The sequence below is a fragment of the Cyprinus carpio genome, chromosome B22 (assembly GCF_018340385.1).
Source record: "Cyprinus carpio isolate SPL01 chromosome B22, ASM1834038v1, whole genome shotgun sequence".
Taxonomy (NCBI): Eukaryota; Metazoa; Chordata; class Actinopteri; order Cypriniformes; family Cyprinidae; genus Cyprinus; species Cyprinus carpio.
In genome coordinates this window covers 11957825-11985240 of record NC_056618.1, presented here as the reverse complement: position 1 = coordinate 11985240, position 27416 = coordinate 11957825, and the positions used below count along the sequence as shown (strand labels likewise).

Below are 27416 nucleotides of genomic sequence, written 5' to 3'. Positions count from 1 at the left end.
AGCTTTTTTACATTCACAATGCTCATTTTGATCTTGGTGGTGAAGTGTGCAGAAAATTCTGCTGGACTGAAATTTAGTCTTTGGTGAACAGTTTTCAAGAGTGCAAATAAGATTTTAAGTTTAAAGCACCTTTCAGGCTTGTGTGAAGTTTCCACAAGCAACAAAGTCTACTTGAACAAACACTTTACTACATTTAAAGTTTAGAAAATCTTACTTATAATTCCCACCTTCACCATCGATCTGGCATGGCAGATGACCATTACAGACTGTTTCACTTTGAAGTGAGGCACAGTCACAGTACTCGGTTCTGTCTTACCAGTATTAATTTTCATTTCAAAGCACTTTTTTTATTATCATCTGTGTCTCATTTTGAATTATGTTGTACCTCTCTGGTTGTAGTGTCCTCAGTGCAGTGTTAAACAGGATGGCCTTGTAAGACATACAGGACTCAAAAAATATCTGATATTTATTTGACATATATTTTTAATATCTGATAAACTTCTGAATGTTTGAGGTTTTTTCTTACTAGTCAGATGGTTCATAGTGCCTGGAGAAGTTCTTCAACAAGAGGTCCACTCCAACTCTGCTGCACGGTCATCAGCATGGAAGAATATAGGAAAATAAACAATGTGTCACAGAGCCAACAATACGTAGTATACAATGTCAGATTTATTAGAAATAAACTACAGCAGAGGTGAAATGCAGAAAGAAAGAGAAAGAATAATGTACAGAACATACAAAAAAATCTTAAGAAAACAGAAATTACATTTTTAGGTTTTAAAGATGCTTGATGATATAGGTGAAATATATTGTATATATTTATATATATATATATATATATATCATATATATATATATATATATATATATATATAACGGAGTATATATCGTTTAGATTTGTAATGTTTTTTAATGGAGTCTCTTATGCTCATCAAGGTTGTATTTAGTTGATCAAAAATACACAAAAATAGTAATATTGTGAAATATTATTGCAATTTCTAATATTGGTTTCCTTTCTTATTATACTTTTAAATATCATTTTTATTAATTTACTTCTGTGACGCAGCACTGTATTTTCAGCATCATTACTCAGAACATCATTCTAATATGCTGAGTTTATTATCAGTGTTGATAATATTATCAACTGTTGTGCTGCTTAATATTTTTTGGAACCTGTGTTCCATAAATAAAATTAAAAAGTTAAAAACAACAGAAATTATTCAAAATATAAATTTTGACAATATTCTAACAGTATCACTTTTTATCCATTTAACACCCTTAATCCTTGCTGAATAAAAGTATTCTAAAATTTCTTTAAAAAAAAAAAAAATAAATGTCCTGACCAAACAGTAGTGTATATATTTAACACACACACACACACAAAATATATAAACAGCACAACTGTTTACAAAAACTATATATTTATCAAAGAATCCTTAAATAATATCACAGGTCCCGAAAAATATTAAACAGCACAACTGTTTCCAACACTGATAATAAAATCAGCATAATTTAATGATTTCTGAAAGGATCATAATGATGCTTAAAATTTAGCATGGCTTTTACATGAATCAATTATATTTTAAAGTATATTAAAATATAAAACTGTTATGTTAAATTGCAATGATAGGCTATTTCACAAAATTACAGTTTTTTCTTTATCAAATTTTTAATTATCTGTTCACATCTTATTTTTTATTATCTGTGTGTTGTTGTTGTCTCTGTGTTCTGGAAGCTTGTGACACTAAAACAAATTCCTTCTATGTGCAAACACACTTGACAATAAAGCTCTTTCTGACTCTGATTTGCGTGTGTGTAATAGCTATACAGCAGGCCTACTACAGTACCAAATGGAAATGCTTATTTTTCATTTAAGGATAACTTATAGAATTAATGGACTGCTTTGGGTGCTTGACACTTCATTGGTCGTTTTGTTGTTTAAGAATGATATTCAAGGTTAAGAGTACGCTGTAAATTATTTAAATATAAATTGTTTCATCTAGGTATTTAACAACATTACCGACATTAAAGAAAGACGACTTTTCCTTATTGATTACGTCTTCCCTCAGGTAAAATGCACGTTTTTTGTTGCATGGCTGGATGTTGGAATCACGTTGTTTGCATTCTCCCAGACTGATTTGACTGTTAGCTGAAGTCGAAACGCGGACGTTGAAAACACCTAACTCGGTTTAGCGCGAGACCCCGCTCGCTTTGAAGCGGGAGTGAGCAGCCCGGTGAGAGGATTCCGCTTAGTCTTAAAGCCTCCCTCGAACGGCTATGCTCACAAATCAAACACTGGTCAAAAAAAGAAAAATAGATTCTCCGCTCAGAGTTTGGTATTCGTATGGTCTAGGTGGTCATACGGCATATGCCTTAAATACGGGACAAACTGCGTTCAATACAGCTTTCATAAATGCTTCTTTAAAGCGTTAAATACAGGATGATACCATATTATTACAGAACGGTTAAATTAATTAGCTTTTTTTAATTCATCCATTACAAATTGCCAGCAAAACATTTACAAAGCTATAAAAAAAACTCATCTACACATAATATGTGATTAAAATCCCAAACTTTCATAAATAAGAGCTCAAATCTATAGCTAGCTTACCTCTTATAGTTAGCCTGTTAGCTCACGGTTGTGATGCTAACGGACTTATTCCCATGACACTGAACCATTTCTGTAAAGTAAAGATTCAACAGAAGCATGTCAATTACATGTAAGATAGTGTCAGGAAAAGTTGTATGTATTATTTGTGTAATTATAGGGACTAAACTTACCTGAAAGCAGTAAAAACAACAGTGAGAAACGGAGAGATTTGCTACTTGTCAGCTGTGTTGCCGCCCCAAATCCATGGTAACTCCCTCCACTCCAGTTTAAATGCGCCTCGAATGTTCAACGCGCGCGCCCATCAAACACATTACACAGCATTTACATAGTACATAAAATTATAAACTTGTCCCGACACTTGATAACATACTGTTTAAATTGATAGTAGGCCTAAATAGATTTAGAATATAGGATCTATTAATATAATATAAATATAATATAATATAATATAATAATAGCTTTAAAAATGGTAAAAGAAACAAAATGCATTGCTGCACTGCAAAAACACACATGATTAAAAGTTATTTGAGGCATGAATATAATGTAACACACACAAGCAACATATGTATTTTTAAAATATTTTTAAAAAATATATTTCAATATATTTAACAGTGCTTCACATATATGTGAATATATTACCTTTCCATATGGGGACGAAAGTTAACGAGATGAAGAAGTTGAAATCTGACGAGGAAGAGATCTCCAATGTGGTCTTGTTACAAGCCATCAATGCTCTCACGGCACGTTTTGACACTCAAGACCGTAAGATGGAAGTTTTAATGGATCAGATGCGGAAAAATAGTGTCATGATAGCAGAAATTTCGAAGGCAGTTGAGTTTAATGCAGCGGAGATAAAAGACTGTAAAAGAGAAAATGCAGAAATAAACAAAGAAATCGTGACACTGAATAAAACTGCAACCGAATTGAGGAACAGAATGTTGGAATTGGAGCGTTACAAGAGAAGATGGAATCTCCGTATCAACGGCCTGCAGGAGAAATCTGATGAAGATCCCCGTAGAGAGGTTTGCGGGCTCATCGGTGAGATAGCTCCACATCTGGTTCACAAGTTGGAGGATGTCATTGACTCTGTGCATCGCGTTGGGAAAAAAGAACATGGAAAACAGAGATAAATGATTGTACAGTTCACAATGAGAAAAATATAGAGAGCAGATCTGGAAAGCGACAAAGAACTCTTCAGTGTGCAAAGATCGAGGAGTAAGATTTGTGGAAGACCTGACAAAGGAGGACCGAAATGCTCAGGCTGCGCTATGGCCTCAAATAGAAAAAGCTCGGAAAGAAGGGAAAAAAGCTTTCTGCAGAGGTGCACATGGTTATATCGAAGGGAGACAAATTAGTGTTACCTAGTCGATTTATCGCTGGTATTATCACTCGAGTGTATCTGTCATGAGATAATCCAACTGATAATATTATTTTGGGTGGCGATTTTTTTATTGTACCAGATAAGGTTATTGATCGATACCCATCCAAATATACTTCTCAACAACCTAATGCATTGATTTCTCAGTTATGTGCAAAATTAAGTCTGTTAGAGATGTATGGAGACATTTGAATCCTTCTCGCAAACAATATACATGGATGAACTCCAGTTCTTCAAGTAAATCTAGAAATCGACTTTTGGCTTGTGTCAAATCAATTGATCACTTATGTGAAGGAATGTTCCATTTCGGCCGCTCCGCTTACAGACCATTGTAATATTGATATCTCATTTAAACCAATAATTTAAATTGGAAATTGTAGTAAAAGAGTTTTATCTGAAGAGGAAAAAACATAATATTTTAATATTACAAACAAAATTGGACAATATTTTTAATATTACAAACAAAATTGGAAAGGCAGAAGGAGCGTATATTAGGTCAAGAGCTAGATGGATTGAAGAGGGAGAGAAGAGTACTACATATGTTTACAGACTTGAAAAAAAGAATGCAAGCCAAAAATGCTATATTGTCATTGATAATTGACAAAACAGAAATTTCTGACCATTAATAGTAATGAGATATTCAAGTTCTATAAGGAACTGTATTCGCCCAAAAATTTTCTCAAGAAGATTGTAATTTGTTTTTTGAAAGAATACAACAGTTTATTCCTCATACTGATAGCGAATTTAAAAACCTTTGTGATGAAGATTTGCAAATAGAGGAAATGGATTTAGCTGTGAAAAACCTCAAATTAAATAAATCACCCGGTCCTGATGGGATAACCTAATTTTTTTGGAATGATTTAAAATAATTATTATTTAAAGCTTTTCTACAATCTATCGAAGAAGGCACATTAAGCTCTACACAGAGACAAGGGCTGATTACGTTACTACCTAAACCCGATAAAGACTCTAGATACATAGATAACCTGCATCCGATAACTTTGTTGAATACAGATTATAAAATTTTTGCACACATTTTTGCCTACTGATTTAAAAAAAGGTATAAATAAAGTAATTAGTGAATCTCAATCGGGATTTTTGTCGAGTCGTTCCATTCATAATAATATAAGATTGATTATGGATATGTTGGATTATAGTGAGTGGATAGAAGATGATGGATTTATTTTATTTTTGGACTTCAAAAAAGCTTTTGATATGTTAGAGCACCCTTTTTTATTTCATGCTCTTCAGTCTTTTGGTTTTGGTGACAAGTTTGTAAATGTTATAAGGATGATCTACAGGGATATAAATAGTTCAATATCTCTTCCGTTTGGTACAGCTAAAAGGTTTATGATTGGCCGTGGGGTAAGACAAGGGTGTCCCCTTTCCCCTCTTTTGTTTATTATTGCAACCGATCTGTTGGCTCGTTTAATTATTCACGATTCAAGTGTGAACAGATTGAAGGTATTTAATATGACTATTGGTATTAGTCAGTTAGCAGACGATACCACTCTTTTTTTTACAAGATGCAAATCAAATTTCCCTTTCTATTTCTCTAGTTGATTTTTTTTCTAAAGCGTCAGGACTCCATTTAAATATGTCCAAATGTGAGCTTATGCCCATTGATAATTGTGATCACACTTCTATCTTTAATATTCCTGTTAAAAATTCCACTAAGTATTTAGGTATTATAATTACAAGAAACTCGGAGGATGGGAGGCATGGAAAGAAATTTTTTAGAAAAATTAAAAAAGGCCAAAACCATCCTAAACAATTGGTTACAAAGAGACCTCTCTATTTTTGGTAGAGTATTGTTGTCTAAAGCTGAGTTCCTGTCAAGGGTCATCTATTCAACAATTGCTTTAGCCCCTTTATCATATGTTTCCAAATTAATTAATCGTTCCTTGTATAATTTTATTTGGAAGAATAAGACTCATTTTATTAAGAAAAATGATATAGTTAAATCTTATGGCCTGGGTGGTTTAAACATAATTGATTTTGAACAGATGAATGGCATGCTGAAGTTAAAATGGCAAGCTTTTGTATACAATTCAGAGAGTTTTTGGTTTAAAATTCCAGCATCATTATTTAAGAAATTGGGTGGAATTGAATTCTTACTTAAGTGTGATTTCGAAATCTCTAAACTTCCGCTGAAATTGTATACTTTTCATCAACAAGTTTTACGATATTAGAAATTAGCACACACTCATAACTTTACACCACACAATTCATCGATATGGAATAATAAATATATTCTACACAGAAATAAATCATTGTTTTATGAGGATTGGTTTTGTAGAAATATTTGGTCGTTAAAAGGATCTCTTTAATGATGCTGGAGAGGTGTTGGATTACAATGCTTTTACTTGTAAACATGGTTTTGCATGCCATCCAAAACAGTTTTTCACAGTAATCTCTGCCATCCCATCTGGAATTAAAACTATTATGAAAGGTTATTTATTATATAGTCAATTTACACCAATCTTATCGGCACTATACTTAGGGCAAACTAAATTTAAAAGTAAGGAATGTACAAATGTTTATATTAGGCAAGTCTTAAATAATGTTATGTTTCCCTACAGGTCTTTAAGAAATAAGTTGGACATTTTCTTTGACAAAAAAAAATGCTTGAGCATATTAGAACCTCATACTTGAAATTTCCAGTTCAACCCAAAATTAAAGAAACTCACTTTAAAATTTTATATGATTTTTACCCATCTGGAGAGTTTCTAAGGGTTAGATTTAATTTTGATATGATATTATGTAAATTTTTTGTAACTCATCTCCAGAGTGATACAGAGCATATTTTTTTTTTGCTTGTAAATATTCTAGTGTTTTCTGGAACAAAATGCAATTATGGTTAAGAAAGAAAGAAATGTGGTTAAATTGAACCTGTCCTTTATAGATATTAAATATGAAAACTATGAAGAAGATGGCAACAAAGGTTTTGTTGATTAATGTCTTACTTTTGTTAGCGAAGAACTTTATTCATAAATGTAGATTATTTAAATCACCCCCCTAGGTTTATAGTATTTAAGAATTATTTGAGACAATATTTAAAAACCTTTATCGAAAACAAAAAATAAAAAAGCTGGAATCCTGTTAGATTTATTTGATAATAATATTTATTATAAAAAATTTTTTCATCCCCTGTCTTAATCTGTATATTAATACAGATAAAAATGATTTTTTTTTTTTGTTTTTTTTTGTATAACTTTTAGCCCCTTTCAAATTGATGTTTTTGAATGTAATATACTTAAATAATATATATATATATATATATATATATATATAAAAAAAGGAGTCCACACACTTCAGTTTGGGACACCCTTCTATATATATATATATATATATAAATATATATAATATATATATATAAAGTTCCCCTTCAGTTTGGGACACCCTTCGTCACGCCACTGTGACGCATTCACACTTCAAATGCGGACTTCGGAGTCCATGCACTTAAGTTTGGGACACAGCTTATCGGTTTATTTCATTTTCGTCTTCTTCGTAGGTTTTACTGGCGCGTTGTTAACAGATCCATACCACCACCTACTGAACAGGAGTGAAAACGTTCTACATATTTCTTTATATTTAACCCAATACATTTATTATACATTTATTATTTTCCCTGGATTTTGGACTATTCTCTAAGATGCTGGATATTGTAAATGTCTGACAAATTGTTTTAATTTCATTTATACTATTAATGCATGTTCCACAGGTTCTGCTTCTTAACATCAATCAATGATGCATAAACCTGTTTTAATTTTTTCCATGAAGTATTACCTGGCATTGATTAAAGTGTCCCTTTCTCAGATGTGTGACCCACTCAAATAATTGAGTTGATGGATTGATGGAATATTTGTCAATATTTCTGATAGAAAATTTATTTTCTTCATGTATGTAATTTATTTTTCTCAGACCAGTAGATATTTTTTCCTCCTTTTCATTGATACAGTCAGACCTGCTGGTTTTTACATGAGATCAGTTTCTTTTATGCTGAAGTTGATTGAGGTTAACAGGGTCTTGCAGTTTTGCAAATGGAATTGTAAATGCATTGCCTCCCTAAATTCTATACATATCTTAATACACAAATATGCATTGCAAATTAAAAATCTTTTTGAGACCAAACGCAAATGAATATTCTTTCATATGTATAAAATATATTTCTGGCCACCTTCTCTAACTAGTTTTTGATTACGGTTGATGGTCATGAACATACTTCACATGGTGTGATGTACAACTGACATTAGATAAAATCAAAATAGTTTCTCTGTTTACAGCAAACACATCTTTTGTCTTACATTAGAAAAATTAGTATACATGGTTTTGATACATTATATTACCAAAAAAAAAAAAAATAATAATAATATAATATAATAAAATAATATATATATGTGTGTGTATCTGAGTGCTAAATTTGATAATTATGATTAGCATCAATCCCAAAATCCTAATTATTGTAGGCTTTATACTGAAGACCCAGAATCCTCTCTGTTCTGACCACTGACTTGATTCACTTCACTGCTCCACCTGTGAATAAAACAACCAACAATAACCATTCAATATCAAATATCATTCCTGCACATGGATGTTCCTAATAAATTAGCATTATTCATTTTAAAGTGCATGTGTGTATTTCCTTCATTAAATTACTAACAGCTGCAGTTTTTTTGCAAATACGTATAAAAAAATAAAATACAGTGGGTACGGAAAGTACTCAGACCCCCTTAAATTTTTCACTCTTTGTTATATTGCAGCCATTTGCTAAAATCCTTTAAGTTAATTTTTTTTCCTCATTAATGTACACACAGCACCCCATATTGACAGAAAAACACAGAATTGTTGACATTTTTGCACATTTATTAAAAAAGAAACACTGAAATATCACATGGTCCTAAGTATTCAGACCCTTTGCTCAGTATTATTAGTAGAAGCACCCTTTTGTTCTAATACAGCCATGAGTCTTTTTGGGAAAGATGCAACAAGTTTTTCACACCTGGATTTGGGGAACCTCTGCCATTCCTCCTTGCAGATCCTCTCCAGTTCTGTCAGGTTGGATGGCAAACGTTGGTGGACAGCCATTTTCAGGTTTCTCCAGAGATGCTCAATTGGGTTTTAAGTCAGGGCTCTGGCTGGGCCATTCAAGAACAGTCCACGGAGTTGTTGTGAAGCCACTCCTTCATTATTTTAGCCGTGTGGCTTAGGGTCATTGTCTTGTTGGAGGTGAACCTTTGGCCCAGTCTGAGGTCCTGAGCACTCTGGAGAAGGTTTTCATCCAGGATATCCCTGTACATGGCCGCATTCATCTTTCCTTCGATTGCAACCAATCGTCCTGTCCCTGCAGCTGAAAAACACCCCCACAGCATGATGCTGCCACCACCATGCTTCACTGTTGGGACTGTATTGTGCCTGGTTTTTCTCCACACATACCGCTTAGAATTAAGGCCAAAAAGTTCTATCTTGGTCTCATAAGACAAAAGAATCTTATTTCTCACCATCTTGGAGTCCTTTCAGGTGTGCTTTTATGTGTCTTTGCACTGGGGAGAGGCTTCCGTCGGGCCACTCTGCCATAAAAGCCCCGACTGGTGGAGGGCTCCAGTGATGGTTGACTTTCTACAACTTTCTCTCCCATCTCCCGACTGCATCCTCTCGAGCTCAAGCCACAGTGATCTTTGGGTTCTTCTTTACCTCTCTCACACGAGGCTCTTTCTCCCCCGATAGCTCAGTTTGGCCGGATGGCCAGCTCTAGGAAGGGTTCTGGTCGGCCCAAACGTCTTCCATTTAAAGGATTCTGGAGGCCCACTGTGCTCTTAGGAACCTTAAGTGCAGCAGAAATTTTTTCTGTAACCACGGCCAGATCTGTGCCTTGCCACAATTCTGTCTCTGAGCTCTTCAGGCAGTTCCTTTGACCTCATGATTCTCATTTGCTCTGACATGCACTGTGAGCTGTAGGTCTTATATAGACTGGTGTGTAGACAGGCTTTCCTAATCAAGTCCAATCAGTAGAATCAAACACAGCTGGACTCAAATAAAGGTGTAGAACCATCTCAAGGATGATCAGAAGGAATGGACAGCACCGGAGTTTATTATATGAATGTCACAGCAAAGTGTCTGAATACTTAGGACCATGTGATTTTCAGTTTTTCTTTTTTTAATAAATGTACAAAATGTCAACAATTCTGTGTTTTTCTGTCAATATGGGGGTGCTGTGTTGTACATTAATGAGGAAAAAAAATGAACTTAAATGAGCTTTAGCAAATGGCTGCAATATAACAAAGAGTGAAAAATTTAAGGGGGTCTGAATACTTTCTGTACCCACTGTATATATATTTTTCTGACACAGTGCTACAAGTTAAAGCTTTAAAACTGGTAAAAGCATTGATTTCATTTTTCTTTTTTGTCCTGATATTTTTAAGAGAAGAGTTCACAAATATTTAATGAACGTAATAGATTCTGGGTACAGACGTCACATCATCACACATTAATTTATGCTCATACTATAATGAGGCTCTTCTGATGATCCTCACCTGAAAATGAAGCTCCATTTCATTTCACAGTTTCTAAGATTTAGGCCAAGGATGTAAATTGCATACCAGTGTGCTTTGTAGCAGCTCTAAACAAAGGCTGTTCACGGTCCTGTCTGTAAGGGGAAATCAGAAGAGGAAATAATCAGTGTTGGCTGAAAAGGATTGTAAATTAGATACTACGTATATTTCAATTTAAAAAGTAAAATGAAGTGTCACATTAAATTAAGATTCTTAGTTACACACATATAACTAAAACAATATTTGGGTTTTAATATATATCCATTTTAAAACATAATGTAGTGTTCAAATGTTATTATGACTGCAGAAGAGCCCCTGAGGTCACTGGTAAAGAGAAACTGTACTGATGAGTTCATGGTTTATGTGATTGATGACAAAAAAAGCAAAATACAAATGATATTCGTAATTAAAATGACAAACCCTTAAGCTGAACTTTCACTAGTTAAAGTGGTTTGTCCTCTAGTTTAAAACATTAGCTTTTATTGGTCTTAGTAAATAATGTTAACTATATTGAATAATGTTTCTTGTACAAATGTAAAAAATGATAACAAAATTTTAAGTTTGAATGTCATATTTGTTCTGACATGAACTCTTCCAATAATAGATTAATTCAAATTTCTTTTGACATATTTTTGAAAATGTCCCATGTATTAAAGCTATATTAAGCTCTCTTTAATACCACAAAGATATATTTACTCACTTTTAGTTTACAGTTTGAGTCTCGTAGCACATCAATGAGCTGCTTAACTGAGTCTCCAATCATATTTTTGACAGATCAAGCTCTTTTAAAAATTGCAATGCTTTTGTGTTTGTCAAAGACTGAGTTAAAGCAGAAAACGTCTGTAATGCCACAGAAATTTAGACTAAAAAAAGACAAACAGAAAGACAGAATCATAAAACAAAACATAATTGATAATTTTAAACAAACTTTAAATGATCTGATATGAATCTGATTTAAACTTTGTGCTTTAGAATTATGATGTTCCTCACCTTAGTCTCTCCAGTTTAACAGTGTGGATCCTCAGTACGTTCACATAATTGACTCATTCCTGTGTTTTTTATTTGATTCTCACACATGAGGTCCAGCCTCTCTCAGGTGTGATGGGTTTGATTTCAGAGCTGAAATCAGGATGAGACCCTGTTCGTATGTAATACTGCATTCACTCAAACTGAAGAAAGAAAAAAAAGACGAAAATACATGATGATTCAGACAATGTTAAGCTTGTGTGAGTTAAATGCATCATGTTTACATTATTTTAGCTTTCATTTACTGTCTTCTGTTCACAGCAAATTTGTCAGATTCCCATACATGAAAACAAATTATAGCCACAGAGTATCAAATGCTTCAGAGTTTAATGTTCTTTATACTGACACTAGTATACTAGTATAGCTATAACTAGTAGCCAGTTAGCTAATACAACTTTTCAGTCTTTTTTGAGAATGAGGAAATGCCAGAAGGTGTATCTATAAATTATGTGATATGAGTCTGTTTCTTAAAATAAATTAACAGTGAACTTTAACCACACCGTAACTGTTGTTCAGTATAATGATACTAAACTGTAGTTTCTCCAGTTGCCATTCTGGGGTTCATCAGTAGATCACTGAGGTTTTTTCACTCCAGAGTACTCCTAGTTCATTCCTGCACATATCAGCTCTCTCAGGTGTGATGGGTTTGATTTCAGAGCTAAAAAACCACAGCAGAACAACCTTCATCTGTCACATCACAGTATCTTAACCTACATTAAGAGAAATGAGGAAAATAAATCACACTTCATTCTGTTTCATTTATATAAAACATTTTTTTTTCTTGTATGTGAATATTCTTCACCTCAGTCTCTCCAGTTTAACAGTGTGAATCCTTCAGTACCGATAACATAAGTGATTCACCCCTGTGTTTTTTAGTTTCATTCCTAGTGAGGTCCAGCTCTTTTCAGGTGTGATGGGTTTGATTTTCAGAGCTGAAGTCAGGATTGAAACACTGTTTCTCTTTAATACTGCATTCACACAGACTGATGATTAAAAAAAAGAAAAGGCCAAGGGCCAAGAAACAAACACTTTAAGTTCATGTGAGTGAGTTAAATTAAAGTAAATGCAGTTACAGTACAATTATTTAAAAAAAAAAAAAAAAAAAACACAGTGTACACAATGTACACAGATAAAATCATTTATAATAAGCACTGCAATATTCCATAAAAAAAGAGAAGAATTTTCAATTTTGCTTTCATGGAGACTTTAAGAAACTAAACAGTTAATCACACCATAACTGCTGTACAGTATAATGATACTAACTGTAGTTTCTCCAGTTTAAATTGTGGGTTCATCAGTAGATCACTGAGGCTTTTCACTCCAGAGTCTCCTAGTTTATTCCCACTAAAGGTCCCAGCTCTCTCAGATTTGATGGGTTTGATTTCAGAGCTGAAGTCAGTGCAGAACATCCTTCATCTGTCATATAACAGCAGCTCAACATGCATTAGAAAGAGAGCATAAAAAGAGAAAAAGAAAACTTAAATGAAATCATAAAAAAAACAGACAGAGGAAGAGGGTCTGAGTGCCTTTGGATAATTTCTTTCCATGTTTTTACCTTCAAAACAGAAAAACAAATAAACCATTCATTTATCACATATTTGACGCTTCTTTCTTCGGTGTAGGTGTTTGTTCTGATCTCTGATCTCATGCATCAAGATCAAAAAAGCAACAGCTATACAGGGCCATAACCAGAGCTGCTGGGGGGGGGGGGGTCACATTATTAGGCCTGCACTACTTTATTATACAATATTTTAATTTATCTTTTCCCTTTAACATACGTTACTAAGTGATGCTCAAGAACACATCATCAGTGATGTTTCCTGGGACCATCAGGTGTTTTCGAGTCTTTCAACAACCATACACCCTTGCCCAGATGACCCAGCCAGGGTCCTGTATCTGGTGTTACCTTCTCCCCAGCCTTGATAAAAGTTATAGTCCTTATTCACTGAAGGTAGGCACTTGCAGTGAAGTGATCCTGCTGGAGATGGTATCTTCAATGGCCTTCTGGATTTTGTCATAATGTCAGCGATAACACTCCCACTCAGTGCTCTTTGACAGCTACTGAGGATTTGGTCCAGAGTCCCTCTCATCAGGCACAGAGGGCAAGCTGGTGACTCTGCCTTCCCCCAGTAGAACTAGTTGGAAGGGCCTGGTAGTACATCGTATTCAACCCGGATTAGGAATTTCATTCAGTCGGGCTTGGATTTCAAGAGCCCAGCCCAAGTGACTTTGCACTCCACCATTTGTTTCCACCTTGTCTAGGCTTCCTGGTGCTGCATCTCAGCCATCCTGCTGGCTCTCATTTCCTTGGGCGATACTCGTACCTCATTTTGGAGATCTACCTCATCCTTGCCTTGTCATGGCAAAATGTTGTGTTGCTACCCAGGCCTGTTCTTTCTTGAGCCACGGTGCCTACCAAAACCCCTTTGCTCCAGACTTGATTCAGCAACATGTCCTGACCTCAGTCACTGCCTGAGCGATTTTTGGTCACATGACTTGTGGTACTGCAACCCTAGCACCTCCCCTAGGGCCTCATTTATCATTCTAACATAGAAACGAGCGCAGATACATGCACACAATCAACATATGACAGAGTTCATGTGTGATTCATGAAACATTTGTATGGCCCCAATCTCATCGTACGAAAGATCACGTTTATAAATGTGGCGGCAGAAAATAATTGTCATTTGAATATTACGCCCCTAAAAACACCAAGGTTTAGAAGCCCTGTCCCTAGAGTTTATAACATGGAGAGACGAAACCCGGCTAAAAAGAGGAAGTAATCTCATGAAAGAGAAATTGATCTTACTCCAAAAACACCCGTTAACCTTGTAATTGCAAACAATTAGGCTACATTAATTTATGCAATTTATATGTAGCTTATATTAAAATACTGGTAAATATAAACAGCATATTTAGCTCTCCTCACTCTACAACAAATATTTAAAATTTAACGGCATTCAGAACAGAATAAGAATGAAAAATAAGTAGGCCTAGTAGTCCCAGCCTTTTCCATAAGAACCTGCTGATTGTCCTCTCAAAGCCCTCCACTGTAGATATGGGAAACCTACTAGACTAAGAGGGGCCGGAGGATCTTCGGAAGAATGCTATGTTTGTATATCTAAGCCTTGAACTTACCAGGTAGGCCTGATTTGGCCACTGCAACTAGCCAAGCTTCTAGCTCTTGCTAGATTTAAATAATTTTAAATACAACATGATTCACAAACAGCTACATGCTATATGTTGTGTAAAATCAAGTGATCTCTACTTATATAGTGCATTGTATAATATAGATTGTCAAAGCAGCTTCATAAACATAAAAACAAACATAAAAAAACATAAGCCAAAGAAAGTCAAAGAAAGTGATCTTAATTTGATTCTTGTTTGTGAATGTTACTGACCTCAATCTCTCCAGTTTACAGTGTGAATCCTTCAGTACGTCACATAAGTGATTCATTCCTGTGTTTTCCAGTTTATTCACACTGAGGTCCATTTCTCTCAGGTGTGATGGTTCTGATTTCAGAGCTGAAGTCAGGATGAGACACTGTTTCTCTGTAATACTGCAATTCCACAGACTGAGGACAGGAAGTAAAAAAAAGAAAAAAAAAGAAAATTGGGACAGATCCATCCTGATCATTTATGGTTTTGGAGAATTTTCTTGTCATGTCTGACAGATATTTGTCATTTGAAACTGACAACTCAGAAATTACCAATATCTAGCATTAAAAAGATAAATAAATGCTCTAAAAGATATATCGCTCATTGTTAGTTTAATTAATACATTAACTAATTTTAATAAATGAGTCATGAGTTGATAAGAGATGATTATGACTGTGTACATAAATCTTCAGTAAAGAAAAACTGGGTGAAAAGTGAAAGTGTACGACAGGAACCAAACACTACAAAGAATTTTGCCCAAAAAACACAAAACTAGGGTTGGGTATCGATTGGGTTTTTTAAGATACCGGTGCCATATCAATACTTTTAAAATGGTACCATGCCTAAATGGTGCCTGAACTAATACTTAAAAAAAAAAAAGCCACAAAAAAAAAAGCCACAAAAAAAAAAAAACTATGGATAACATTAAAGAACATTAAAAATATTTAAAATAAATCCATAGCTTTCACACGCTCCTTGGATGCTCTCATTTCCCAAGCTCCCCTTACTCTAAGGCTGATACATGTATTTCATGATCTGGGTTATTATTTAATACAAAACCACACATAATGTTTCTACTGTATCTCTGTAAATCACTCTGATATTTAGTTAAAATGAGTGCTGTCTGTCACTGTCTTTAATCAGTTCTGTCAACGACTGTATGGTCATTCTTTATAAAGTAGCAACAATGTCGTTTGTAAAGTACAGTACTGTGCAAAAGTCTTAGGCATATTAGCATTTTCACACCAAAAAGGGTTTTAAGACAGTAATTTATATCTTTTGCTGTAGTGTGTCAGTAGGAAATATCACTTTACATTTCCAAACATTAATTTTGCCCTTAATTTTAATAATAATCTAGTGAGATTTTTGAATGCACAAGCAGTCTGACAACATCCGGTGGTCCACATGGAGATCTGATCTCACCATAATCGAATCTGTCTGGGATTACATGAAGAAACAGATGAAACTGAGACAAACTAAATGTCTATTTTCTACACACTACAGCAAAAGATATAAACAACTGTCTGAACATGAAAATACTAATGTGCCTAAGACTTTTGAACAGTAGTCTATGTATAAAGTAAGTATAATTAAATTAAGTATATTTAAATATGTGTAATTAAAGTATGCGTTCATATGTAATAAGGGCTAGATTTTCTCTGGAGGAAACAGCTGTGCACAGATACTGCACAGATACAGATATTCTAACAATCTATCAATAAACACACACCGTGTGTCCTCTGTTTCTGTTTGAGTCCGCTCGTGCTGCTCCGCCGCGGTCTGTGGATTGAAGAGCTGAAAGACGGGGAGGAGACAGGTCTGCAGCCGTTTTCATATGAAATTTAAAGGGACTGACTCTGAGCCGATCGCATATTTGTGTACAGTTTATGGAGCTCAATGCTATAGCCCCACTAAAAAAGCCTAGCGACGCCCATGTTTCTTGCATACATTTTGGAGAACCAGGACAAATATTTCAAACAATCACTAAGGCATTTAAGAGGCACCGAAATGAGGCACCGAAATCTGCGTTATGATTTGGTTCGGTTCGAGGTGGAAAGAGTACAAAAATATTCTACTCAAGTCCGGGTTTCGGTACCTAAAACCCTACTCAAAACTACTGCAGCATTGTGACAGCAAATCTCAAATATAAAATATTCACCTCACAGACCCTGCTTCCACAAAAAGCAACCCACAAAGAACAAAGAAGCTGCAACTGCCACAACTTTAATCAGACCCCAGTACTAAAATGTGAAAAAAATGGAGTCATGATCACATTAGTCCTCACCAGAAAAATCACCTGACCTGAATAATATCAAACCACTGTGGACAGTATTGGAGTGAAGCATGAGAGACTGATTCCCTCTGTATCTGAAGCAACTGGCAGATGATTTTATAGACAACCTTCAACTCAATACTAATCAAATATTGCATGAATTTATTCTAAGAAAGTTGGTGCCAAACTGGAGAAATAGACAACAGGAGTGATTCTACAGTACTTAGGTTACCATAACAGTTACTCTGTTCTCTTTAGCAGAGTGGTAAATGTCATGGAAGGTGGACTGAAGATGATGATTATGGCAGAGAAGAACAGCAGGGCATACAGGTAGGCAGTCAAGTATACAGCAGTATTAGACAAGACCAGACAACAAAAAGAGGTGTGAGTGCTATTTTATAGTAGTTTGTGATTAATGATGATAGGTGCATATGGTTAATATTCAGGGGAGGAGTTCCAGGATCTGGTACTGATAGTACAGCTGAGGCAAATGGTGGTAAAAAACACCTTAATATAATATCACCTATTTCCCATGAGTCCACATTATTTTGGCCAACTCCTGTATAATCTGTATTGTCTGTATCCTTCATCTCTGGATGTGAAATAGTCCATTATAAAATTGTTTAGGACATCACTTAGACTGAGCAGATTGAGACGAGAAAGATCATTTAAGTGAGCAGGTACTTCAGAATGCGTTGTTTTCTTGCACTCTGCCATCTCGCGATATTAAAAAAAAATAAAATAAATAAATAAATAAATAAATAAAAAACTTTGCATGGTATAGTTTACACAGTACTGGCGGGAAATGTGCATTGATACACCTTTATTATATATGTTATGTTGTTTATTTTGATAGGTTAACTGTTTTGTGGTGTTAAAAGAAAGCACCTCCGCAGCATGTTCTTAAAGGTATGGTTCACTTAAAAATAAAATAAAATTAAATCTGCTTACCTTACAGGTAAAACATATAATAAAACAAACAAACAAACAAACAAAAAACATACACAAACAAAAACCAAATTAAATGTGGCTTGTGATGATACATTGATGTGTAAAGACACAAAAACGATCGGCCTGTGCAAGAAACTGAACAGTATTTATATCGTTTTTTTACCTCTGATTCATGCAATGTCTGAACTGTTAGAACTCTCTAAAGCGCATCCTGCTGTGTGCATTCTCCAGCAGGGTGTCTTCTTCTTCTTGCTTTATGTGGATCACAGACTTATAAATTCATTACCGCCATCTATCTCTCAAATGGACCATTGACACTCCTAACTGAGATTGTAGATAGAGTGTGCCATAAAGCAAGAAGACGCGCTCAGGAGAGTTCTGTTCAGACATTGTGTGAATCCCCAATGATCCCCGGGTGCTTCAGCAAAAAAAAAAAAAAAAAAAAAAAAAAATAAAAAAAAAAAGGCGCTGCCCACTGCACTTGGTGTGTGTTCATAGTGTGTGTGTTCACTACTCACTGCTGTGTTTGGGCACTTGGATGGGATAAATGCAGAGCACAAATTCAGAGTATGGGACACCATACATAATTTTCACTTTCAGTGTACTGTTGGAGGAGCAGGAGCACTGAACTAGCTGGCTCAGAATAGTATCATAACAACATATACACCAGTGTTTTGGGTCAGTCGGGGAGTGTGTTCAGACGTCCAAAAGTAAGTTTTGATTGAGTAATTTGTAGATCTATGCTGCTTAAGCCTCAAACTTTTTCAGATGGTTCTGTCCAATTTGGTGAACTGGATCATCTACTGCTTGAAAGTTTGTGAACCCTTTAGAGTTTTCTATATTGTAATTTTGAGTAATATAACTCAAAACATAATAAAAATTCTGAAAGTAGACAAAGAGAACCCAAACAAACAAATGAGACAAAAATATTTTCTTTGCCGTTAATTAAAAAATTTTAAAAAATATCCAATGTAACATACAGTATCTGTGAGTGGCAAAAGTATGTGAATCTTTGCATTCAGTATCTGATCTGAACCTCTTTTGTAAAAATTACTGCAGGTAATGTTTCTTGTAACTGCTGATCAGTCCTGCACAAAATCTTTGTGTTTAAGACCATTCCTCAGTACAGAACCACTTTAGATCTATGATGTTGGTGGGTTTCTTCCCTGTGAAATACTTGCTTTCAGGAGAAAAAAGTCTGATTATGATTTGGGTCAATATTCATGCAGAAATATAGAAAATTCTAAAGGGTTCACAAACTTTCAAGTGACACTGTAGTTCACTAAAATAACCAGTGCAAAATAACGATTATTTTGCAAACTGGATATCACTCTTGACCATTTGCCTGAGGCTATGAATTACAGGTAATAATGCTGTAAATAATGTTCAGTTTCTTACACCGATCATTTCCCTTCGTAAGACCTCAATATATCATTAGGAGCTATGGGTATTCATTTTGTATTTCTTGGTATTCATTTTTTTTAAATTCTGAAAAAACAGGCAGCTGCTCATCTTGGATGGTCTGAGTGTGACTAAATTAACAGAAAAAAAACCCCACCTGTGTGTTTAAAGCACAGTTGTTGATTTTTTTTTTCAATCTATCACTTATTTGAGGAGTTTTCTAAACACTGGAAATAATATTATAGCTAAGCTAGCGTTTGTGTACAGCTGAACGCGTAGCCTTTCAAGTATACTCTAATTTCTAGAGAGCTTAATCTTTTTTCTACTTTTAACCAGAAGTAATGATTGACCAGATTTTAACCAGAAGTAATGATTTTAGTCTCCACTATTTTTAAAAAAAAAAAAAATGTACTCTTTTAACCAGAAGTAATGATTTTAGTCTCCACTATTTTGTTGATTTGGTTTTTAGTCTCCACTATTTTGTTGATTTGGTTGTTCTGTATCTTTAGCTAGGTTTTCTTCTTTGAAACAAAAGACAGAGACAGTATTGCCACCTTGTGGAACAACTGATTAGTGCAAAACGAAGTCATGCAAACAGTCACATTTCAATTGTACGTGTTTATAATTGCCTGTTTAATTGTTCCTTCCATGTGCCTTGTTGATTTTGTGAAGTTGCACCAGGACAACTGCAAAACACCTCTGTTTACTTGTAGTCATGTACAGTAGGTTGACAACCTAAATGGGTACTACCGCCGCGCGTACCGCCGCCGCAGGGCCGCTGCGTTATTGTTATATTGTTAACACAAGTTCATTTAGGCTATTTAACATGCACTGTGACATTTTATCCTTTTTAATTTATAAACTCCTTGAGATTTTAAAGTTAGTTTAATAGTATTTAAATTCAAGTTTAAAAATAGGTTTTAACTGCTTAAATTATTTCTATGAATTAGTAATATGTTATCATGTTTATTCTTGTAGAAAATAGGTGTTTATTCTTTAAGAAAATAAGGGAAAAAATAAGGGACGATCCAAATATTTGTTTTGCTTCACCTATTTATGTAGGCTACAATTATTAAATAAATAAATAATAATAAAATAATATAATTAAAAATGCCATCGGCCTGAGTAAATTTGACCATTATAGAATTGTGACTTTAAAGGTTAGTGATTTAGGAGGTGAAAATACTGTTAAATTACAAATGGCATTGGATTTTAGAGCATAACAACTGAAGGTCTATGAAACGTTAGCCAATAAAGCCTTTTTTTAAACAACGGAACTTAAAGTTGTGAACTAAAATATTATTTCAACTATACAGCATGTGAATAAATAAAATGCATTATTTTCATAACATTTCATTATTCATAAAATGCATAACGTTTCTGGTGTTTGGATATGTACTTCAATATAATGAGCTCCAAGTTTAAGAATAGTCCTAGACTAAAGGTTTCTCTCTCTCTCTCTCTCTCTCTCTCTCTCTCTCTCTCTCTCTCTCTATTTAACTCTCTACTTAACGGCATTAGCTCAATGAAATACATCTTCCTTCAGGTAGAATGAATGTTTTCCTGCCTTGCTAAATGTTGGGCTAGTGAAGCCTCACCACTGAGCGCGAGTCCCGCGCGCTGTGAGGCGGGAACAGAGGAGGCGTTGGATTTTTTTGGGGGTAGTTCTGTACTACAGCTTGTGGGGTCGAGAAAAAGGTGTGAATTTATTGGTCCTTTCATATGGACAGTGTCTTATGAGGGTTTCAAACTTGCTGAGCAGGTTTAGATAGGACTCGTTGTATTGGTTATACACTCTAAAAATGGTCTGCCCCCACATAAGATTTTTCTAGTTCTAGTCGTTCAATTGTTATATTCAACTAATCAGAGGTTAATATTAAATTTACATAATCAAGTCTTTATATATTCCGCACTCAAGCACATGCATTAAGTTTGCCACAAACAAATGCAGAAGTAGCCCAATAATTGTGAAAAATGAGACATTTTAATTATTAATAAACAAATGTTTTCTTGTCGGCTGCAAGATGAAATTCACAGTGCTGACTCTCTCCACATGAACGCGGCTTTAGAGAGAAATGAAATCTTCACAGATTACATAATGCTTTCGTTTTAAAAGACATTTCAAGCTTTCTGTAGATATATTTCTCATGTATGTGAGACACCACAATTTTAAGTAAATTCATTATCAGGAAAAAATTTAAGTGATGAGAGGGCGCCTCCCCGTCATTAATGCACATTAATATTTTTTGCACAAACACTTGAATATGAATATTAATTCACATTTTGCATATGCATTACAACGTAAATAATTTTTTACTAATTATTTTCGGGTTAAAGCATGATTTTAACAGATAACACCACATTCACACGCAATCGCTTTCGCAATAATGCATTCAAACAAATGTAATCTTACAGTGCTACTGCATTATCAGTATCTGATTTTGAATGATTTTGAAATCTGTAAGAAATTCATCGATCCGTTTATATAAAATAGCTGACGAAAATGTACTGTTATTTTCATCACAAACAAAATTTGCACAGCAGAAAGCAGCAATTAAAGATTTAATGCTTACAATGTTATTAGTTTGGCATGTGGTAGGAAAAAAAAATAACACAATAGCTAAGCCACTTTTTTATTTGTATTTTTATAGGCTACGTTATGAACATAACATTTCAAACATACTGAAATATTTTATCCACAGAGTGAAGGCGGAGCGGTGTTTCTGGTATCAGTGAGCGCGGAGCTGATGCTCACAGTCTCTGCTGCTGAGTGAGAGAGATGTTTCAACCGACGAAATGAAGACCGCGGCAGCACAAGCACAGCACATCCGCCAAAAAGCAACCTGCAGCAATGCTCGTTGCTCGACTCGCCAAGCTTTACTTTTGTAGGTCGCATGGCAGTAAATAATACGATGATATGACCATGCAGTCAATACAGATATTTAATAAAAACATTAAACACAAACAGGGCTGTAACATAACCCATTAAAAAAACGCAGGCCAGGTCTACACCGGACACGAGTGATCCGACAGAAGACAACAGAACCCAGTGATGATGTCTACACTGGACACGACCCCCATCAGTAAACTGATGCCTCGTTCTATTTATGACGAAATGTACTGACACTGCGTTCAGATGATTTGACACTGTGGTGTGATGTCATCAAGTTTAGACACACTTTTAGCGCAGCGGGGCGCGCAGACAACTCTTGCGTCGGCAGTGACTGCTCTATTTACAAATAAGTTATATAAGAAAAAAAAAAACCCTAAACCAGTGGCATAACGAGATGGAAATATAGACTAGAATGTATATATATATATATATATATATATATATATATATATATATATATATATATATATATATATATATAAAATATAAAATCACAGTTTTTTTTATCATTTTGTCTCAGTTATAAGTTTATAACTATATTAAAACTTGTTTTAAAAAATTTCTTTGTAATTTGAATTATTGAAACTATAACAAAACTTGAAAAAAAAAATTTCCATTTAAATATAAATATTTAAAATCGATTTAAATCATAAATTGGATTTTTTTCTGAAAAAAAAAAAAAAAAAAAAAAAAAATCTGGGATTTATTTTTTTAGGCCATATTGCCCAGCCCTAAAAGCAAGTAAAGAAGGCTCCCTTTAAAATCACTTAAGTTGTCAGTTTATAAAGCTATTTTTTTACACCGTGTGCAATTGTTGATTATAATCAGAGAACCTGAGTTTAATCATGAGGACGTTTTATTAATCCATACATTCTTTAGAGATTCAAGGATTTAGCTAAATCGTGCAGGTTTAATTTATTCGTTTCTTGTTTTAGGCTAATTAGGCCTAAATAATGGGAACGAAATTATACAGTGCTTCACGTTTTACTAAACATGCAACAATTTCTTAATCAGTGTACAGACAAATGTCTTTTCCCCAAAAAGTTATGTCAAAATAAATGACAGGTAACAAATAACAAAAATGCATGTTGTTTTATTAAAGGAATTTTAAAATATAAATTAAATTATAGGCATAATATATGAAAATATTGACATTTTGCATATTAATCCATGTAGCCTACCCCCCTAAAATAGGCTACCACTTTTAATGCTCCGATGCAAAGTAAACCACAGTTTCTTTTGAATAATATAGCACACAATTCATATAATATAAATAATACTGGACACCTTTTAAAAGTGTCAAATCTAAAATATGGTTTAATATCATGTAGCTTAGAGAAAATATAAGCACAGGCTCAGGCACAAGTTTGACATTTATCCTGCTTGAATTCGTTCTAAGAAATGCACATAACTTCATAAGTACCAAACTTTCATCTGTGAATATTAAATATTAAATATTAAATATATTAAATATTTTAACTATAGTGTTTTTCTTTCATTTTCCCTGACTGAAGCCGTCAAATGTAACATCAGTGAGGCAAAACTGATGTCTATTTGCGAAAATGTGCTTTGATGCGCTTGTTTGATAACTTGTGGTTAAAGCGCCACTCAGCGGTCAAAAGCTGCAAATGCACTTTGCAGACGCCGTGGCGGTAGAACCGGCGTTTTGGATGACCACCTACTGTAACATGTCAAATAATGTAAAATACTCACGTCAGTGCATTGAGTTTACAGTGTTTATCCTGCAGTAGAGCAGCAATCTGATTCACTCGTGTGTCTCCTAGTTCATGTAAACTCAGATTCAGCTCTCTCACGAGTAACGGGTTTTCACCCTGAACTTCAGTCGCATACTGATAGGCTTCATCTGCAGCAGGACCCAAAAACCTGCAGAAAATAATTTAAAGAAGGATTCAATTGAAAAAGTGTGCATTATATATAAAAAATATACTAAGATTATCTGTCACTGTGCAAGAGGAAGGGACGGAGAGACACTGGAGAATACTTATTCTTGGAATTTAATTTCACAATCAACAAAGATTAACACTCAGGAATTCAGGTATGAAATTTGTACCACAACATTTAACAGCAGACAGAGAACTAGGGACTGGAAACACATTAAATACACAGACACCAATGGGACACACCTGGGAGCAAATTAACCAATTAATGAAACACAGCTGGGAATGAATCTCACATGATGAGGACAGGCACAGGAAGGACCAAATAAGGATTACAGGAATATAAATGTGACAGATCGCTCCCCTCCCGGACAGGGCATCCCGCACCGTAACCATACCATCGGAGAGAGGGGTGGGCACCCTGGAGACTGGTGCAGGACTGGAAGAGGGCGAAGTCAAGTAGAGCCTTCAGGGTGGATCATGGAGCCATGGCGGAGCAGGCAGTTTAGGTTGCCATGGTGGATCTGGAGACTCGGGAGGCCATGGCAGATCAGGGGACCTGGGAGGCCATGGCAGATACGCTGTGACCTTAGCCGGCTCGGCCACCACGGCCAGGGTCATATAGACTCCACCCAAAAAAATTATTGGGTAAAACTAGGTATCTTGATGGGCGTTCCGGAGGAGCTGGCTCTGGCAGGCGCTCTTAAGGAGTGGGCACTTGAGGGCACTCTGGGGCTGGAGCTGACACTGGAGTGAGCTCTGGGGCTGGAGCTGACACTGGAGCGAGCTCTGGGGGTGACTGGAGATCCGGAGCACTTATTGGGCAGAACTGCTGATCTGGAACCCTCCCTAGGCTTAACGGGGAATCAGGAGCCCTCCCTGGGCTTAACTGGGGATCAGGAGCCCTCCGTGGGCTATACTCGGGAACAGGAGCCCTCTGTGGGCTATACTCAGGAACAGGAGCCCTCCTTGAAAGCAGGCACAGCAAAGCGCTTTCGAGGAGCTGCTACAGGAGTGAGTTTTGGGGGTGGAAGGGTTGCCGCATTAGCAACCAGCAGGCTTGGGTGAGCGGCGAACGGCAGCAGGCAGGAGAGTTGAGTGACTCTCAATCCTGGGCTTAGGTCTAAGGAAGAGCTTTGGAGGATTCGGGAAAGAACGTAAGGAAAGGAGGGAGCAGGCTCATTGGAGGGATATGTGGAAGGATCTGGCTTGTGATGAGTTGGAGTGTCCACATGCTTCCGGATGGGAGGAAGATGGGGATCCTCCACATCTACTAGGAACTTGGAACCATTCGTCTCTAATACATAATTAACAAAATCCGATAAGGGTCTGCGGCAATCGTCAGGAATTTAAACAAACTATCATCTTTTAGTCCCATCCAGAAATAGTCTGTGTATTTAGTCCCATAAATACACAGACACCAATGGGACAGATCTGGGAGCAAATGAAGTAATTAATGAAACACAGCTGGGAACGAATTTACATGATGGGGACAGGCACAGGAAGGACCAAATAAGGATAAAAGGAACATGTGACACAAACATTCATGTGACACAAACATTTTTTGTAATGAAAGCTCTAGCTACTTTTAACAGTTTTACTTTGAACATTTAAATACACAAATATTGTTTTGAAAAGAAAGTCAAAAAGTGAAAATCAATTTTACTACAAACATCATTAGACTGAAATGTCCAACAAAGCAAACGTTCACTAGATCATGATTCTCCAAAATGAAATTATCATCTCAAGATCCTTCTGGATTTTTGTCAGGAGTTTTATTCCTCTGCTTGTTTCTTCTCTCTCTCTCTCTCTCTCTCTCTCTCTCTCTCTCTCTCTCTCGTGCGCTCTTGCACAGCTGAACTCATTCTCAATCAGCGTTCACTCTCCCACTCTTCTCACACCTGTTTCCCTTTTGCCCTGATTTTCTGGCTATTTAGACCTCATGTTTTTTTCCCTTTTGTCGGTTTATTGTTTGTTCATTCATGTCTGTTACTGACGCATGAGTATTATTGCTACTAATCCTTGTCCTGTTAGTGCGTGTGTCAGATGAGTTACTGCTCCGGCTTTCCTGGGTCAAGTCTGATTCTCTGTGCTGCGGTTACTGCCTGGAGGAGCCTGCGCTTGTCTATACCTGCGAGCACTACCTGACCGCTCACCTGCTTCGTGCATCCTGCCTGGTTTCAGTCTGGATATCGTTTACCTGTTCTGCGTTCACCAAGATGACCTATGATCGGCAGACAGCCTGTGTTGCATTTATTCTCTTTATTTCAATAAATCATTAACCAGCTTTCGCTTTTGGGTCTATTTCGAAATATGACAATTTTGAGCAGATAAGAAAGGGTAGCAAATACAAACCCGATTCCAAAAAAGTTGGGACACTATACAAATTGTGAGTAAAAAAAGGAATGGAATAATTTACAAATCTCATAAACTTATATTTTATTCACGATAGAATATAGATAACATATCAAATGTTGAAAGTGAGACATTTTGAAATTTCATGCCAAATATTGTCTCATTTTGGATTTCATGAGAGCTACACATTCCAAAAGAGTTGGGACAGGTAGCAATAATAGGCCGGAAAAGTAAAATGTACATATAAGGAACAGCTGGAGGACCAATTTGGAACTTTTTAGGTCAATTGGCAACATGATTGGGTATAAAAAAGAGCCCTCTCAGAGTGGCACTGTCTCTCAGAAGTCAAGATGGGCAGAGGATCACCAATTCCCCCAATGCTGCGGCGAAAACATAGTGAAGCAAATATCAGAAAGGAGTTTCTCAGAGAAAAATTGCAAAGAGTTTGAAGTTATCATCATCTACAGTGCATAATATCATCCAAAGATTCAAAGAATCTGGAACAATCTCTGTGCGTAAGGGTCAAGGCTGGAAAACCATACTGGAAGCCCGTGATCTTCTGGAAGCACAGGCGTTTTCTCTGGCCCAAGGCTCATTTAAAATGGACTGTGGCAAAGTGGAAAACTGTTCTGTGGTCAGACAAATCAAAATTTGTAGTTCTTTTTGGAAAACTGGGACGCCATGTCATCCGGACTAAAGAGGACAAAGACAACCCAAGTTGTCATCAGGGCTCAGTTCAGAAGCCTGCATCTCTGATGGTATGGGGTTGCATGAGTGCGTGTGGCATGGGCAGCTTACACATCTGGAAAGGCACCATCAATGCTGAAAGTATATCCAAGTTCTAGAACAACATATGCTCCCATCCAGACATCGTCTCTTTCAGGGAAGACCTTGCATTTTCCAACATGACAATGCCAGACC

General features: G+C 35.7%; 2 protein-coding genes across 10 annotated transcripts in view; one reads left to right on the top strand and one right to left on the bottom strand.

Moving 5' to 3' along the window:
- The window catches only part of LOC109103223 (NLR family CARD domain-containing protein 3-like), a 1793396-nt gene that overhangs the window by 1249624 nt on the left and 516356 nt on the right, over positions 1-27416 (top strand). The gene's annotated exons all lie outside the window — the stretch shown is intronic.
- LOC109070511 (ribonuclease inhibitor-like) overlaps positions 1-27416 on the bottom strand; it is an 862999-nt gene that overhangs the window by 817527 nt on the left and 18056 nt on the right. The window contains exons 8-9 of the mRNA XM_042748669.1: positions 23956-24126; positions 14968-15141 (exon numbers count right to left, since the gene is read on the bottom strand). Of these exons, the coding sequence (XP_042604603.1) occupies positions 14968-15141; positions 23956-24126 (345 nt within the window). The remainder of the gene's footprint in view (positions 1-14967; positions 15142-23955; positions 24127-27416) is intronic.